Source organism: Callospermophilus lateralis, chromosome 1 (genome assembly GCF_048772815.1).
Source record: "Callospermophilus lateralis isolate mCalLat2 chromosome 1, mCalLat2.hap1, whole genome shotgun sequence".
NCBI classification, from domain to species: Eukaryota; Metazoa; Chordata; class Mammalia; order Rodentia; family Sciuridae; genus Callospermophilus; species Callospermophilus lateralis.
This window is the reverse complement of record NC_135305.1, coordinates 23,334,424-23,353,236: the sequence shown is the minus strand read 5'-3', so window position 1 is coordinate 23,353,236 and position 18,813 is coordinate 23,334,424. Positions and strand designations below refer to the sequence as shown.

The 18,813-nt window shown below is 36.0% G+C and overlaps 1 protein-coding gene across 1 annotated transcript in view; it reads right to left on the bottom strand.

Annotated features, from left to right (window-relative positions):
• Copg2 (coat protein complex I subunit gamma 2) overlaps positions 1-18,813 on the bottom strand; it is a 133,553-nt gene that overhangs the window by 95,990 nt on the left and 18,750 nt on the right. Inside the window, exon 6 of the mRNA XM_076833159.1 lies at positions 9-84. Coding sequence (XP_076689274.1) covers positions 9-84 — 76 coding nt within the window. The remainder of the gene's footprint in view (positions 1-8; positions 85-18,813) is intronic.

The following is an 18,813-nucleotide window of genomic DNA, read 5'->3' as shown; positions in this document are numbered from 1 at the left end:
GAACTTACATCCGTGATTCGGCAGAGAGCCCTGATGGCTGGACCTCGGTATATATCTTCCTTTCCAGTCATGTCCTTAGTCAGACTAAAAAAAAAACAAATTAGTTAAAAGGACATCAATTGAAATGTTCTCTCCTAAGGAGTCCACTCCTAGCTAATTCTCAATTGTTCCCGTAGTTATCTTAACACAGTTACTGAATCAACAAATGTTTGCAGAGTATATTCTTTTTTAAAAAAATATTTATTTTTTACTTTTTAGTTGCACACAATACCTTTATTTTATTTATTTACTTTTATGCAGTGCTGAGGATCGAACTCAGGGTTTCACATGTGCTAGAATAGCGCTCTACTGCTGAGCCACAACCCCAGCCCCTGCAGAGTATATTCTTTTTGTAAGTGCTAAATCTATTAAGTGGACTATTCTAAGCTACAGAATACAATGATAAAACAAAGTCCTTTGCCTTCACAGAACTTAATGCCAGTGGAAAGAGAGATAAAAATCACATAAACAGTAACAAGGGAAAAAAACACAATTTAACATATTGAAAATCTGCATTAAAAAATAAAATAAGGACAACAGTACTGAGAGGCCTAGGCTGAAATCCACCCAAATCCTTTAGTAGACAGAACTTTTTATAAGCAACTCTCAAAAATTATTAACCCATGAAGTCTATCTCACCCTCCTGTACAACTTTCTAAAATAATAATCAACAGCTTCAGATATTTCTGTTGAGCTTTAGAAACAGGTATAGACATGAAGACTGAGCAACAAAATTCTACACCCATACTTTAAGAAGGTTTTTAACGGAGGACTCTCCCTTCTTGTCTTCCATGCACTTATACTATCCCCAAACTATCAATTCCCCATCCTTCAACTCCTCTTACATAATCCAAAATAGCCCAACTCACAGCATTAGGACACCAAAGGAAAAAGTTGAGAGTAACCGAGAGTCCTCTGATTTTTTTCTTTTCAAAATTATAAATATAATTCATTTAACAATACATTTCTAAAATATTCAGAAAAGTATAAAATAATACTTAGGTCTCTGCCCACCTACCTAGCCTTTAATATCACTTAGAAACAACCATTGTGAACAGTTCTTTATTAAAGAAGTTTTTAAAACGGTATACACATTATCAAAATGTACATCAATGGATGTTCACTCCTTTGACACCTTTCCTTTTTTACTTAATAAATTGAGAATTTTTCCATATCAGCACTTACTATCTATCCATGTATTTTAAAATATACAAATATTTCTAAAACACATAAATATTTCTAAAGTATCTTTTTAGTGGCAGTATAAATTTACATTGTTTACATATAAATGATTTATTAACCATTCTTTTTAAACAAAATTTACAGTTTTCCAATTAAATTTAAAATGGAGTCTTCTGTTATTCAAATTTGGAATAACATGGCATCACAAAATTATATAATGATAGAAATGATTTATAACAGAAAGAATAAAAGTCCAGGATTCCAAACTGATGACCAAAAAAAAATTCTTTTTAAAAGGCATTTTTTTAAAGGGAATAAAGTTATTTTTTAAAGAATGTCAAGTAATAATTGATAAAAATGGGAGGAAATGACCATTTTCAACCACCATAATAATAAAATCAGGCAAGTAATATCAATGAATGCTAAAATTATTGGTAAAAGATTGTCAGGAAAACAGATGTGCATAGTATCAAAGTAAAATAGTGAGTTAACTTTTGTGAAACTTGTAGAATAGAAATCCATATTGCCTTTCCCATCCCCCAAATGGTAGCCTTTATCCCAGCTTATTAACTCTTTTTAAAATTTTTGCACTGATTGGGAATGTTGGGGTTTTTTTTCACTTTTTTTTTACTTAATATAACTTGAAAATCTTTTCATATGAGCACTTATATAATCAGACTCTAGCAATAATCTGCAATGCCATCTTTTATATACTAAAGTCATATGTGAATTTGAGTTTATTTCTGTACCTTCTCTTATATTACTCTGTTTTTTTTTTAAGAGAGTGAGAGAGGTAGAGAGAAAGAGAGAGAGAAAATTTTAATATTTATTTTTTAGTTATCGGCGGGCACAACATCTTTGTTTTGTATGTGGTGCAGAGGATTGAACCCGGGACGCACGCATTCGAGGCGAGCGTGCTACCGCTTGAGCCACATCCCCAGCCCCTCTTATATTACTCTTGTTTTGGGTTTTTTTTAAATCCTTTTCAGTGGAAGTTTATTTTAACTACTATACCACCATACAATTTTTTTTTTTTAATTGAGAGAGGTTTTCCCTGCCCTCATTCCTTATCTAAGTTATCCTGGTTATTGTCAGACTATTTCAGATGAGATTTAGAATCATTTGTCAAATATTAACATTTTACTTAGATAACAATAAATGTTGACTAGGATGTGGGGGAAAAGGTGCACTCATACATTGCTGGTAGGACTGCAAATTGGTACAACCACTCTGGAAAGCAGTATTGATATTCTTCAGAAAACTTTGAACAGAACCACCATTTGACCCAGTTATCCCAATCCTCAATTTATTCCCAAAGAACTGAAAATCAGCATATTATGGTGACACAGCCACTTCAATGTTTATAGCAGCTTAATTCACAGTAGCTAAGCTATGAAATCGATCTAGATGCCCTTCAACAGATGAATGAATAAAGAAAATGTGGTATATATATATATACAATGAAATATTACTCAGACATAAAGAGGAATGAGATTATGGCATTTGCTGGTAAATGGATGGAACTGCAGACTATCCTGCTAAGTGAAATAAGCCAATTCCAAAAAAACCAAAGGCCAAATGTTCTCTCTGATATTCAGGTGCTAACAAACAATAATGTGGGGGGATAGAAGTTCACTGTATTAGACAAAGGGGAATGAAGGGAAGGGAGGCAGGATGGGAATAGAAAATGGAATCAATCGTCTGTAACTTTCCTATGTTCATATAGAATACATGATCAGTGTAACTCCACATCATGTACAACCACAAGAATGAGACATTGTACATCCATGTATGTATGTCAAATACACTCTACTGTTATGTATATCTAAAAAGAACAAATTTAAAAAATTTTAAAAATCAAAATTAAAAAAAAAATTTTACTTGGAAGTGTACTGTACTTAACACATAGGCTAACAAAGGATGGATTTTTTTCCAATTTTCCAAGCCTTCCTTAAATGTTCCTCAATAGTTTTAAGTTTCATTGAGATAGGCCCTATACATTTAAGTTTGCTTTTCAATATTTCATCATTTTTGTATGCCACTATAAATTGTACCTTTTATTATATGTTCTAATAAGCATTTGAATATAGGAATACTACTAATTTAATACTACTAATTTAATGAGAAGGGATTAGTACTATTATAGATTAAAAAAAAACACCAGGGCTGGGGTTGTGGCTCAGCAATAGAGCGCTTGCCTAGCACGTGCAAGGCCCTGGGTTCAATCCTCAGCACCACATAAGAATAAATAAAATCAAGGTATTGTGTCCAACTACAACTAAAAAATAAATATTTAAAAAAAAAAAAGCACAGAATAACTTGTCTGGAAAGCAAAAGGGTAGGGGAATTCAAATCCAAAAAGTTTGATGTATTAGTCAATCATGTTAAATAATAATTTTGCCACCTTCTTTACAGTATTATTTATATCATGCAGTTACTGGTTAATATGTGTAGAGCAGTGGTAATATTGGTTATTTCATATTGTTCCTGACTTAGTAAGTATGTTTCCAGTTAACTATAATGCTGACTTTAGATATATAATATACCTTTCTTTTAATTATGACAGCATGATGTACCTCTTTCTCTTAGAGATTTTTAAAAAGAACTGGAATTGAATATTGACAAATATCTTCTGGGCATATAATTATGTGGCTTTTACCTTTGATCTATTAATACAAGAAACTATATTTGAAAAATTTCTCACATTAAAGAATCCCTGAAATGAGCCCTCTATATTGTGATGAATTCTATTTGTCAAAATTTTATAAGACCTTTCTATTAGAAATGATACGTAATATCATTCTCTAGTTTTCTATACAACACTATTTTTATAAGCCTTTAAGTGCAATCACTTTATTCTACCAGTATGATCTACTTAAGGCTTTCTGTCTCTTTGGGGGTCAGTTTTGATAATTTATGTTTTCATAGAAAAAATTGCTCTGAATTATCTATTATTTTTCTCAATCAATTTTTATTCATCTCTGATTACCATTGCTAACATCTTCCTATGGCTTTCCTTGGGCTTTTATAATTTTTCTGACTTCATAAATAAAATACATAATTCATTGCTTTTCATATTTTCTCACTGCAGAATATTATAAGTTGAAACACTGAAAACAAACATACTTCAAATATCCCTTAACATTTGCTTTCCTTTTCTGCTGGAAAACTAAGAATCAAACTTCCTAAACTCTCTGCAGCTAGAATACACACATATGACCTAAGTCTGCCATGTAGACATAACTAAGTCCATTTAAATACAGAAGTAGGCAATGTGTAGGAAAATAAGATTTTTTCTTTTTTCATTTTTTAGTTGTAGATGGACACAATACCTTTATTTTATTTATTTTTATGAAGTACTGAGGATTGAATCCAGTGCCTCACACATGCTAGGCAAGTGCTTAACCACTGAGCTATAACCCCAGCCCCACGAAATAAAAACTTTAGTTAGAGACAGCTGCTTTTTCTAGTGTGACTGTGGTGGAACTTTGGACATTTCTTGAACGTATTACAGTGCTTAGCAGGTGACCACAGCAACAGTATATTGCTTAAACACTTCTGTAGTGTGAGTGATTTTCCCTGATGTTCTCTTTTTGGCTCTGTAGGATGCAAGCTTGGTTCTTTAGACTTCTAAAAAGTCTACAAACTAGATTCTATGGTCAATGGAGAACCCTAAGGAATACATTCATTTAGTAATTTCAGTGCTAATAACTGCAAATTTTCCTTTGAGGTGGAGCTGTGGCTTAGCAATAGCGCAGCACACTTGCCTGGCATGTGTGAGGCACTGGGTTCAATTCTCGGCACTGCATATAAATAAATAAAATAAAGGTCTATCAACAACCAAAAAAAAAAAGTTCCTTTGAGTATAACTTTAGTTGAAATAATAGCTTTTGATCATTCATATTTTTAAAATATACTGCAATTTCAATTTTCATTTTATACTCAGGCAAAAGATGAGGCCTCTTTTTTATTTTTATGTACCTTAATATTGTTATTTCCTTTTCAAATAAATTTATAGTTTCCACTGTAACAAAAAATATAGACTCTACTATATTTCCACTCTCTGAAATTAAGTAGTTTCAGGGGATGAATGTATGCTAAACACTTAACAAGTTTTCCATGAACACTTGTAAAGGTAACTTTTCTATTATAAAGGTATAATTTACATAAAAATTAATCTTTATAAAGCATAATAGTCTGGGAGCTGGGGTTGTGGCTCAGTGATAGTGTGCTCACCTAGCATGGGTAAGGCACTGGGTTCGATACTCAGCACCACATAAAAAATAAATAAATAAAAATAAAGGCATTGTGTCCACCTACAACTAAAAAAAATATAAAAAAAAAAAAAAGCATAATGGTCAGATCCTTTCTACCCCTTGGTGGGTTGGTTTTGTTTTTTGTTTTGCCTTCTATTTTTAACAGGGACTGATACTATTTTGTTTCTGTTTATATTTTTTGTGATTTTTGGTGATTATACTTTGATGCTATCTTAATTGGTAAATAATAATTCATTATAGTTCTATTCTTGTTTTGGGTATTTATAATGTACTTGTAAAGGTAACTTTTCTATTATAAAGGTATAAGTTACATAAAAATTAATCTTTATAAAGCATAATAGTCAGGGAGCTGGGGTTGTGGCTCAGTGGTAAGAGTGCTCAGTGGTAGAGTATTTATAATATATTCCTCATTCAAAACTTTTCTGCACTAAAACCAGTTTCCTAATATTATCACTTGAGCTTCCTTTCAATACTTCCTTTCACATTCCGACTTCATGACCTTATTTACAGTATATAGTATCTAGTTAGTTGTATTTTAATTTTTAAACTAATATGCATTTCTTTTAAGGGGCATGTTTAGGGTTAGTTCCAATGATTTGTTTTGTGTTAGGACTACTCTGAACACTTCTTTTTCCTATAAGGCAGCGCTAATAGAACTTTGTGCTATGATGGAAATGTTCTACATTATCCATCACAGTAGCCATAGTTAGATGTGGTTACTGGGCGCTTACAATATACTAAGCAAAACTATGTAACTGAATTTTAAATTTTATTTAACTTTAATTAATGTTCATTATACTTTTTTATTTTTAGTTGTATATGGATACAATAACTTTATTTTATTTGTTTATTTTTTATGTGGTGCTGAGGATCAAACCCAGTGCCTCACACATGCTAGGCAAGCACTCTACCACTGAGCCACAACCCCAGCCCTAATGTTCATTATAATTTAAGTACACACATATGTGTATACAGCTAAGGGCTACCTGATTGGATAATACAGCAATAAGGGTTGTGTTGTGTTTTGCAGTGTTGTGGGGGTTTTTTCTGAAATGTAGAAGACTTACATTCTAACTTCAGTTCTTTTTGTGGTTGCGATAAGTTTAGATAAAACAGTTGTCCTATGAAAGCCAAGAAAATTAGTGTACAATGTCTCCTCTTTCATCTGCCTTCCCTTCTCTATTTTTGTTAATATCATTCTTTTAGTATTATCATGAAAAACATTTATAATTATGCACATTATTACATTTAATTCTATCTTTAACCATAATTGTGAAAGTGGTTTAACCTTACTTCTATAATTGAATAAATTTAATGTTTACTGCTAACTTATTTCCTACATTCTCGCTATTACAGAATTCATTCTTTTGACTTTTGGATTACTATAATTTGAATTTTTAATTTTTAAAGAAAAGCTTATAGGTATTATGGTCCCTGAATTCTGAAAGCCTGATTGCTTTCCCTATACTTGAAAGACAACTTGCTTAGCTATACTATTCTTGGCTCTCATTCTTTTTCTTATAATTTTGCAGACAGAGTTGGCATACTTTTTCCAGAAAGGTTTGGTAAGTAAATATTTTCAATTTTGTAGGCTATATGTCTCCTCCACACTATTCAATCCTTCAGCATGAAAACAGCATACTTAATACATTAAAAAAAAAATGTGTGTAGCTGTGTTTCAATACAATTTTATTTACAAAATTAGTAGTGGCTTTGGCCATGGGCAATAGTTTGCTAATCATGCTCCATACTTCTGTCTTTGCTTGGGCTGCCCTAGCTGCAAAGGCTTGACTACAAGACTTTTATTTAGGAATGTGTTCAGAGGACAAGTAGAGCACAGGGATGTTGAACAGGGAATAAAATCAACATAAAGAAGTTTTCTTGAGTGGGTCACTGGTACAGGCAACTGGTTGTTTAATAAGCATTCTTCTCAGAAGCTTTATGAAATACATTTCAGACCCATTAGATATTGAACCCTGGCTGAATATTAACCCCAGAGTGTCAATTCCTCCATGCTTTTGAGGAGTAAAATGTGAACTGCAAGTGAGTAATGAACATCAAAGGAAAACAAACACACAGGCACTATTAACGTGAGTGGGCTGAGCCCTGCAAAGAATTGCTCACCACATCATAGCTTGAGTCAAAGATGAGATCATGCAAAGTGGCTCAGAAAAGGCATCTAATACAGTCTACTCTGTGCACCCCTCAAATTTGTACATGCCCTTCATTAACTCCAATCTACCACTGAAGTTTCAAGGTAGTAACCACCAGAAGACTAAAGATAGGAAGGTAAGTAGAACTTGGTATAATCCTTGCTGCTACAACTCATTCTAAGACCATATTGGATAAACTTCATCTCCTTCCTATAACCACCTATACTATTTTTCCCTCAACCTTAGTCAGCACTTTATCTAGTCTTGGTTACTTGTCCAGTGGCTGACTCAAATACCCTAAAGGATCTGATACCCAAGTTGGACCACTGATTGTTCCTTATTCCCTACACACCATTGTCACAGGCATGAAAAGAACTAAAATATGCCCAAGTAAATTCTAGAAAAAGTCCTCCTTACCACCATTATATAGAAATAATCCTAGCTTCTGACTGGAATCAAGATCAATTAGTTACCTCTATGAGTATAGTAGCACCTTCTTTACCTTCACTAACATCATGAATCCAAAGTGACCAATAGTAATCATAATTCCAGATCTGCAAACTGGCTCACTTCCTGCTCTAGATCTTCTGACATGGGAGTGTGGGATGCCTATGATTGACAACTTCTCACTTAGGCATGTATAATGGAGAAGTGACAGGTATTTCTGTGCTAGCAAAATTCCTCAACCAACAGGAACTAGGAGCCCAGAGTAAAATGCATCTTCCCTTTCATCCCTCAAAAACATTGTCCCCTGGAAATCAGACCTCTAATCTCAATTCAGGGTGGCAATTATATGCCACCTTAGTCCATTCTGCTTGTATAATAAAATACCTTAGACTGGGTACTTTATAAAGAAAAAAAATTATTTGTTCACAGTTCTGGAGTCTGGGAAGTCCAAGATCAAGGCACTAATGGATTCAATGAAGTCCCATTCTTCATAGATGGCACCATCTAGGTGTCCTCACATGGCCAAAAAGATGATGGAAGAGAGGAAGGCAGCTCTCTGAAGCCTCTTTTATAAAAGCATTAGTCCCATTCGTGAGTTCATGGCCTAATCACCTTTCAAAGGCCCTATTTCTTAATACTATTACATGAGGAACTAAGTTGCAACATGAATTTTGCAGGGACCAAATGTTTAAACCATAGCAGATACATATATTCTGTCACTGGAATGAGAGTGAGATGGTCCAGTCCTACTTCCACTTCTTAATTCCTAGACTCTCGTATTTATTGGTGACATTTCCATATACTTGCCATCAAATCAATGTATATATCATGGAGGAACATTCCCTAACCAATCACAGGGTCCCATCTCCAATCAGGTATCTCACCTGAGTATTTGATAGGCTATATTACCATTCCATTAGGCTGCCTTCTCCTAGGTGAAATAGAATATGATAAAACAATTGTATCTCATAGTCAAGAGTCCACTGTCACATTATTGTATCATAAAATGGGTGGCAAGGTTAAGCAGTAATACCATGACAATAATTGAAAAGAGCTGTTTGTATCACAACTTGGACCTATGAAAAACCCTTAGTTCATTTTATATTCCATTGACATGCTTTACAAAAATTATGTATTCAAATTCATCAACCTTTTATTATTTCTGGAATTTTAGTCATAAGTAACAAAACCTTACCTTAGATGAATATTAAAGAGGAATATATCCATGTTTTCTTCTAGTATAATATGTATAATTTCATTTTTTTAAAATTTATATTCCTTATTCATCTACAATTTATTCGTGTGTATGAGATATGGATTGCTAATGGTTTGATTGTGTACCCCAACAGTTCATGTGTTGTAATCTAATACCTGTTGTGAGGTATAAAGAGGGTAGAAACTTAATCTGACTATAAGGTTTAGAGATGGAGCCTTTGGGAGGTGATTAGATCATGGAATTGAATCCTCGTGACTGGAATCAGTGCCCTTATTTTTAAAAATATTAAAAAGAGTACAGAGAGCTAGCCTACCAAGTGAAGATCACTTGGGGTTTAGAACTGAAAAAATATGAATTTAAGGCGACATGATCATGTAAACCCTAGAAGGGGTTTTAAATTGTTTTTCCTCTTAGAAGTTTTGTATCTTTACTATCAAATTTATTCCCAAGTATTTAATCTGTTTGGTTCCTGTAGTAAATGGGAAGGTCTATCACTATGACCTCTGTGTGTTTATATGAAATCTTCTGAGTTTTATGTTAATTTTATACCTTGCTACTACATTAAATTTTTTTGAGTTCACTTTACTATTGAGTATCTAGAGTTTCCATGAATTCTATTACATCATTTAAAAAGAAATTTTATACTTCTTTATTGATTCATTCTTTTAAAAAAATTGGGTTTTTTTTAGTTGTAGATGAACACAATACCTTTATTTTATTTACTTTTATGTGATGCTGAGGATTGAACCCAGTGCCTCACACATTCTAGGTGAGTGCTCTACCACTGAGCCACAACCCTAGCCCTTAATTCATTCTATGTTTCAAATTGGTTTCTCCTAATTGCATTGCATAAACTTCTAGTACAATGCTGAATAGCAATAAAGATAATGAACACTCTTGCCCTGTTTCTGATCTTAGTGCAAATAACTTTAGTGTTTCCCTGCTTTTGAAAAATATTAGGGTCATTTTTGGCAATTTGTACTTCCCTAGGAAGTTATACATTTCATCTAGATGTTAAATTTATTTCAAAGAGCTCTATAAATCTATTTTAGGATTTTTACATTTCTGTTGTATTCATTATTTCTTCCTTGTCATTTCTTATTTTGTGTATTTGTGCTTTTTCTCTTTTTATTTTTATTTCCTTTTTTATCAATTTAGTTAGTGGTTTCCTATTTTGTTAACTTTTCAAAAAGCAGAATTTTGATTTATTAGATGTATTTTTCCATTATTTTCTTCATTAATTTCTGCTTTGATCTATGTTTCCTACCCAATGTCTTATTTTGAATTATTTTGTTATCTCATTTTTTAGCTGAGAATTTAATTTATCCATTTTTATTCTTTCCTTTTCATAAATAAACACCTTAGTGCATTCCCATATGAATTTTAAAATAAGTATCTTCAATTTCTACAAAAAAGCCTACTGGGATGTTTGTTGATGGATCTGTAGATCAAACTGGAGAAAATAAGCATCTGAACAATATTGAGCCATTCAATATTGTGCAGAGTTATAACTAATTAAAGTTGTAACTAATTAACCTCTCCATCTATCTTATTAAATTTGTATCAGCAATGTTTTATAGTTTGCAGTGTACATATGTGATACATCTTCCAACAGATTTACACCAAAGTATTTCACATTTTAACCCTATTGCAAATAGTATTAAGTTATAATTTATGATTATTCTTTGCTAATATATTGAAAAGTAATTGATTTTTGTATATTGCTCTTATATTCTGCAAATCTGCTAAACTCACATATTAGTTCTTGTAGTTTTTGTTAGATTCTACCATTTCTACATAGATGCCACAGGCAAATAAACAAGTATTGCCTTTGTTGTTCAAGTGTTCACATCCTTAATAATTTTTCTGTGTACTTGCCTTATATTTTTGAGAAAAAAGTATTAAAATTGCTAACTATAATTTTGGATTTGTCAATTTCTTCTTGCAATTCTATCAGTTTTTGCTTCAAATTCTACCAGTTTTGCAATTCTATCAGTTTTTGGAACCCTGTTATCAGCTGCATAAACAACCAGGAGTATTATGTTCTCTTTATATGGTGAAATGAAATCCTTATCCCTGATAGTATTACTTATACTAAAAATCATATTATCCGATATCAATACAAAAAATGCAGCTTCCTTGTTGTTAAGAGTTAGCATGTTGTTATCTTTTTACAATTTTTACTTCTGTTTGTTTCTACATATTTAAACTATATTATTATAAACAGCACAGTTAGATTTGGCTTTTTAGAAAATCCAGTTCAACAACCTATGCCTTTGAAATGGGGTGTTTAGAGGATTGGTGTGGTTAGGTTTGAAATTATCACCTTGTTGCTTCTTTTCTGTTCATCTCATCTGTTTTTAGTTCTTTTCTTTTTCCCCTTCTTTTGGATTGAGTGTTTTATTATGATTTAGTTTATCTCCTTTGTAGGCTTTAATTAGTTATAACTCTACATTGTTACTTTAGTGTTTGCTTTAGGGCTTACAACAAACATTTTTAACTTATCACAGACTGCCTTCAAATGCTATTATTTCACCTCATACACAAAGTAAAAACTTTATAGCAATAAAATTCCATTTCTCCTCTTAGCCTCATATTTTTATTATCATTCATAAATTATAAAAACCAAACTAAATTATGATTTGTATTAGCTATTTAAATAACTAGAAAATTTTCTTATATCTTCAGGCCTCTTCACTCCTCTGTGTTGATTCACATTTTCATTTAGTCATCATTTTCCTTCTGACTAAAAACTCCCTTTAATATCTGCATGTTAATCTGTTTTGGTATATCTGAAGTTGCCTTTATGTCACCTTCATTTTTGAAAGTTATTTTCACTGAGCACAGAAGTCTGGATTGGCAATTGTTTTTAATTGTTTTCTTTTAGTGTTATTAAGATGTTGCTCTGGACCTTTCTCTAAAGATCATTCTAGTATTTCCTTTTAACATGAAAAGTTTCACTTAATCTTTCCTTTAGAGCAGGTCTCCCGGTGACAAACCTTTTAGTTTGCCTTATTCTGAGGAACTCTTAATTTCATCTTCATTTCTGAAAGATATTTCTGGTGCTATCTAATATTCTGGGTAGTCAGTTTCTCTTCTTTTCAGTGCTTTAAAGATGGTGTCCACTGTCTTTTGACTTCCATGTTTTCTGATAAGAAGTCCAGAGTGATTTATTTTGAAGTTCTTCTATATATAATATTTCATTTTTCTCTAGCTGCTTTCAAGAGTTTTCCTTTATCTGGTTTTCAGCAGTTTCATTATGTGTTTGAGTGTGGATATCTTTATGTTTATCTTGTGTAAATTGCAATGAGCTTCTTAAATCTGTAAATTTATATATTTCCTCAACTTTGAAAAATTTTGGTCATTACTTCTTGAAATATTTTGTTCCGCAACAATCCCTTTCTCCTCCTCTTCAGGAGCTTCAATAACATGAATATTATGCTCTTTTTCATACAGTCTCAAAGTCAGTGGGGCTATTTATTTTTCTTTTCAATCTTTACTCTCAATTCTCAGTTGGGATTATTTCTATCCATTGCTTTCTAGTTTGCTGAGCCCTCTCTTCTCTTTTTCTTTCTCTCCATTTTAAGAGTGTCCACTTTTATGAAGCACAGCTGCAGCACTAATCACAACTGGATCATCTTGGAGAGGACATCTACTGATTATCTTTTCCCTTAAGAATTGGCCAGACTTCCCTGATTGATTGATTCTGGATTGAATCCTGGACAATTTAAGTATATTTTGAAACTTTGGGTCCTATTAAAAGATTTTTGAATGTTTACTTTGTTGTTTTAGAAAGAGATCGACTCATTTAGTTCCAGATTGGAAGTTACACCTGTTCTGTATGTGTTAGTCCAATAACAGTTCATATTTCAAAGCTTTTGTTATGCTTTTGGTTTCTCTCAATATTATCAAGATGATCCTTCAGGTGTATTCTATACATGTGCTGCTTTGGTAAGGCATCCATTTTTTTCTAATGTCTCCTCATGTCATTTCTCCTATATTCTCTGGTTGTCAACGACCTTTTTTTTCCCCAGTTCTTCTTATATGGGGTTCTCTCAGAGTTTTAGCTCTCTGTGCTACTACACAATTCTACACAAGCTCACCCTCAGGACAAATAGGTAAGAAAGACGACAAAAAAAGAAATGATAACAGCTTGGATTCCCACACACATGTTCATATAACAGGAGTCCCTTTGCTCAGAAATAGTTTTTAATCTCGAGATTTTAGGTGACCATATCACCATTGTTACATCACAGAGAAGTTGTTCCACAGCAGGGGCTACCCTCAGGACAGGAATAAGAGAGCAAAAGAGAAAAACAAACAAACAACAAAAAGAGAATTCTCCTCCATGTTCTGCAGGGTCCTTAAGAAACCAAACCAACCAAACCAAAGTACAGGCCAAAGAAATTTAATTCTCTCTTGAGTCTTATTGACCCTGCCCACTAAACAGTTCAGGATTCAGCCTGCCCTTGGGTCAAATCTCAGGTATAAAGAATAATTTACCATGGAACTCACTGTTACCATATTAGTCATTCATTAAGCACTGTTTATTCTCCCTAATTCATCTGCTCCTATTTACTTTCTGGAGGCCTCAGATAGTCATCGTTGTATTTTTGTCCAGGGATCTTTGTTGTAGTTTCTGGGAAATATGGGCTGTAATGGCCTTATTTTATGTCAGCTGAAACTAGAAGTCCCTTGCTTTCACTTTTATTCACTATTGCTCATTTCATTACAACTTAGAAAGGAAGTTTTACGATGTGGCATCATTTCATTATCTTTCCTCAAAAGTTTGCTACAATTTCATTTCAAAAGGGAGTAACTATTAATCCAAATAATTCAGGTCAGTTGGCTTGCAGACAAGGCAGGAAAAAGCAAAGGGAAGCAAGACACAGAAAGGTTTCTTATTACCCATCAATGAAACCACTTTCCGCACTCTGCCCACGTGTAAGTGCTTTCTTGAGATAGCCCCGATGATTCCTTATGATTCCAACTCCTTACTTGAAGGAGAAAAACGATTATATCATGTTGATCTCCTGCAACAAACTTTGGTTGCATGTCTCATACAGGAAAAGAATTTTCCAGGTGTTAAAAATGCAAAGTTATATAAGATATGGTTCTTTGTTCTCAAGAAACAGTAGAGAGAGCAGTCAAATATACAAATAACTGCAGTAAAGTGAAGTACTAGAATATAGGTAAAAGAAAATTATTATGAGAACAACAAAGAGAATAACAACTAACCTGTCAAGATTAGGAAAGTTTGTGCAAAGATAGTATTTCTGTCAAGAAGAACAGAGAAGTCAATACATACAATGAGCTTTGTGGAAAAGGAAATAGGATATTTCCAGGCACAGAGAGAAATGTGCAGGGTATTAAATAGTATAAGAAGTTTGGGAAAGAGCAATGGCACTGCTATAAACTTCCGAGAATGTCAATATTTAGATGACAGGCAGAAGAGTAACCATTTCTAAAGAAGAGTAAAATAGGATCATCAGAGATGGGAGAAAAGTAGGACAATGGTTTCTGGAAGCCACAAAATTATAGAACTTCAGGAAATGTTTTTTAAAACTATGAAAGAAGTCAAGATAAATGTGGACTGGAAATTCGCTTTTGGATCTTGCAATTAAAAGACCACTGCGGTTGGGGGAGGGGGTTGCTGTGGCTCAGTGGTAGAGTGCTTGCTTAGGAGGGGTGAGGCCCTGGGTTCGATGCTCAGCACCCCATAAAAAACAAAACAAATGACAACAAACAAATAAATAAAATAAAGGTTACAGTCTTTAAAAAAGAAAGAAAGAAAGCAAAAATACACTGTGATCCTTGAATGGGAATTTCACTACAGTGGAGGCTAAGTTAGATTATAATGTCTCACTCCCTTTCTTGTTCTAAACCACATCCTGGCAGTCACTCCTCAGAAGCAATTCTTCAGGGACAACTGCACCTTTCAAAGAGAAAAACTGTTTCAGGCTTTTATATTTCTTACCAAATGGATGGACTTGGCTTCTTAGTTCCTTCAGGAATCTCAAAGTCTCTATCACCTACCCCCCATTCCATACCGAACAAACACATTATCCTACAAATGATTTCAAAACTGTGTGCCTGGTGACAATCTCTACAACTCATATACTTCGTCCCAACTCATGGTTAAGAAACTGTTCATCTGTTTTACTGTGATGTGGAATACAACTTACCATATATTGATACCCACCCCCTCTAACCAGCCCTACAACAATACTTCTGAGTGAAGGATCATTCCTGAGAACAGACTTCCAGAATCTAAGCACTCCTCAGATGTAGACTTTCAATGGGTGAGACCTTCTAGTAATGGATAGGATAGTATCATTGAATGCTCAATATACTTGATTGTCCTTGAAAGACAATCAAGGCTTCTTTGGCAAGGCTCTAACGCGCAATAAAGCAAGGGGAGAGCAAGGGGAGCACCTTTACCCGGTGAGTTTGGTGAGGGTCTCTTTAAGGGACCTGTTGGTCCTTTCAACCTTTCTGGAAGCCTGGGGGCGGTAAGGGCAATGCAAATGCCAAGGGAGTGATAGCATGTGAGCCAGTCCCTGAGTTACCTGCGAGGTGAATTCTGGGCCATTGTCTGATTGGATAGAAGTGGGTATCCCAAAACGGGGGATTATGTGAGTCAACTACCATGGACGCCTGCTTGTTAGAAGGAAAGGCTTGTTTTTTACTCGGGGCATGTTGGTGAAATCAATCTGCCAGTCTGCAGCTGGGGTATGTATGACCACGGGCCTGATGATAAGGGAAAGGTTTAGGTTTTAATGGAGTATTGGTATTGGTTCTCTGGCAGATCTGACAAGCAGAAGTGATCTGTTGTAGGAGGGTCTTATGGCATGGGGAAAGGGTGAAAAAGGAGTGAAGGAAAGTTAGTGAGACTCTGTGGACTAGAATGGATTAGAGAGTGAAGAAACTGGAAGAGTTGTTGGGGATCTTTGGGCCGATCCCTGGTAGTAACGAAGAGTAGCAGAGAGGAGGTAAAGCTCTGCAGGGCAGCTGATCGAGCCGCTTGATCGGCCTTGGAATTCCCCATAGTAGTAAGGGAGGAGTCAGTTTGGTGGGCCTTGCAATGGATTATTCCCAGTTGGGAAGGCAGCCTGGAGGCTTATAGTAGGCCAGAAATAAGTGTGGAATTAATGACTGCTGTCCCTCTGGTGGTAGCCCCCCTTCTTTCCAAATGGCTACGTGGGAGATCAGGATATGGAAGACATATTTAGAATCTGTATATAGGGAGAGGGTTTTTCCCTCCACTAGCTCGAATGCCCTTGTGGCAGCTATGAGTTCAGCTTGTTGGTTGGTGGTATAGGGTGGGAGAGGTTTTACCTCTATGATGGATGAGAGGGAAACGACAGCATACCCCGCCACTCTAACCCCTTCGTGTATAAAGGAGCTACCAGCTGAGAACCAGACGAGGTCTGAAGAGGGCAGGGATCCCTCAGAAATGGTGGTAGGGCCGGGTAAAATTGTCTCTAATACCTCCAGGCATTTGTGAACGGGATCTTGTGAGGGAAAAGATGGGAGGAAGGAGGCAGGGTTTAGAACCCTAGAAGGAGGAAGTGACGGTAGCCCCTTGTAAGTGAGGAAATCCTTTAGATGGTGAGGAGATGAGATGGTTAGTGGGGAGCCAAAGGTAAGCTTGTGTGCTTCTTTCTGGAGGTCATGGGCTGCTTCTAGGGCTCTGAGGCATGGGGGCTAGCCCCTGACAGTAGGGTCGAACTGTTTGGATAGGTAGGCCACTAGTGCAAATGTGGGGCCATATTCCTGACCCAGAACACCCAGACTTTGTCCCTGTTTTTCATGTATATAGAGGGTGAAGGGTCGGGAGAGGTCGGGGAGATGCAGGGCAGGTGCCCAGAGGAGGGTCTTTTTGTAAAAGACTTCCCTACAGCTGAGGGTAGGGGTTCATCTTGGGGGCCCTTGGCTAGATTATATAGCAGCCTGGCGAGGAGGGAGAAATTCAAAAGTAATCCAGGCTCTGAAGTACCCAGCCAAACCCAAGAAGGAGAGTCAACTTTGGTCTTTGGTGTAGGTATAAACACAATAAAATGTTTTCTGTCTACTGTAATGGCCTTTTTCCCTTGAGAGATACAGAACCCTAGATACATGCTATTTGGGCCTTTTGTAGAAAGGCCCGATATCCCTTTAAGGCCAAGAAATTAAGTAGGAGAACTGTGTCATCTGTTGAGTGCCCTTTAGATGGGCTAGAAGAATTTGTAGAGGTTTGCAAGGGGTGCAGAGAGCAGGATTGGATCAGAGCAAGAAGAAAGCCTAGAAGAGATCCCTTAGAATGAAGGGATCCAGGGACCCAAAAAGAGGCCATCTGCTTTGGTTGTCTAAGGGATAAGTGGGCCAGGCCTGGGTACTATATTTGATCCAAAAGGCACTGTAGGGGAGAGTCGACCGGCAGAGAGGACACATTACCCGTGTAAGGAGGAGGGAAGAGGACTTATTGGCAAAAGGGGCGTCCCTGCTAGAGTCAAAAAATCAGGAGTGCCTAAGTAGCAGGTTCGAGCTGCAGAGATTGGTCATCACCGAATCCTGACAGTCGAAGCTCTCGTCCTGGACGTGGGACATGGGAGACCTTGGCCAAGTCTTTTCGGACCCCTCCTGGAGAGGCCGGATACTCCCAGGGCTGGAAAGAGGGGAGAGAAAGGGAAGGGTAAGTGTCTCTCTAGTAGCTGAGTCTTAAAGTGAGAGGACTAGGACTTTCGAATCTGCCCAAGGAAGGAGTCCCTGAGGGTCACCGTAGCCTTAAAGGCTGTGGTGGGTGCTTTCCTTCCCACAGGTGGGCAAAGAGATTTGCCGGACCATTATCAACATATTGCAAGAGGGTGGATTCGGGGCACTGAGGGTAAAAAGAATGGAGGTGGGAGGCCAAGGTTTGTCCAAAGAGGTGTGGACTATCTCAAAATCCCTGAGGAAGGACAGTCCAGGTTAAAGGCAAAAAGATATCCTTTAAATCTATGACCAAGAAGTGGGTGGCAGTGTGGAGGATCTGAGACAGCAGAGTGTATGGTTGGGAACCAAATGATGTATGGGCCTAACGGAGGTGTTGATGAGTCGTAGATAGGACCTGTTGGGCTTTTTTACCGCTAGTATGGGAGTATTGTAAGGGGAATGAGCAGGATGGAGGTACCCCTTGCTAAGAAGGTCCCGAATAATAGATTGTAGGCCCAGAAGAGCTTTTGTGGACAGGGGGTATTGAGCCTGATTTGGGAAGGTGTTAGGATCTTTGAGTTGAATATTAACTGGTGGGCAGGAAACGGTGGAGGGGGTGTGGGTATCCCATACAATCGGGTCAACCAGGTTAGTATGGTATTTCATGTCAGCCTCACAAGTGGAGCAGAATGGCCAGTCTTCTGCCAAAAGGGCCAGAAAAGATTAACAGGCCAATTCTGGGACCTGTCTGATGCCAGGAGTCCATGTATTGATTGTTGTATTGAATTTAGAGAGAATATCTCAGCCGATCAAAGGAACTGGACAT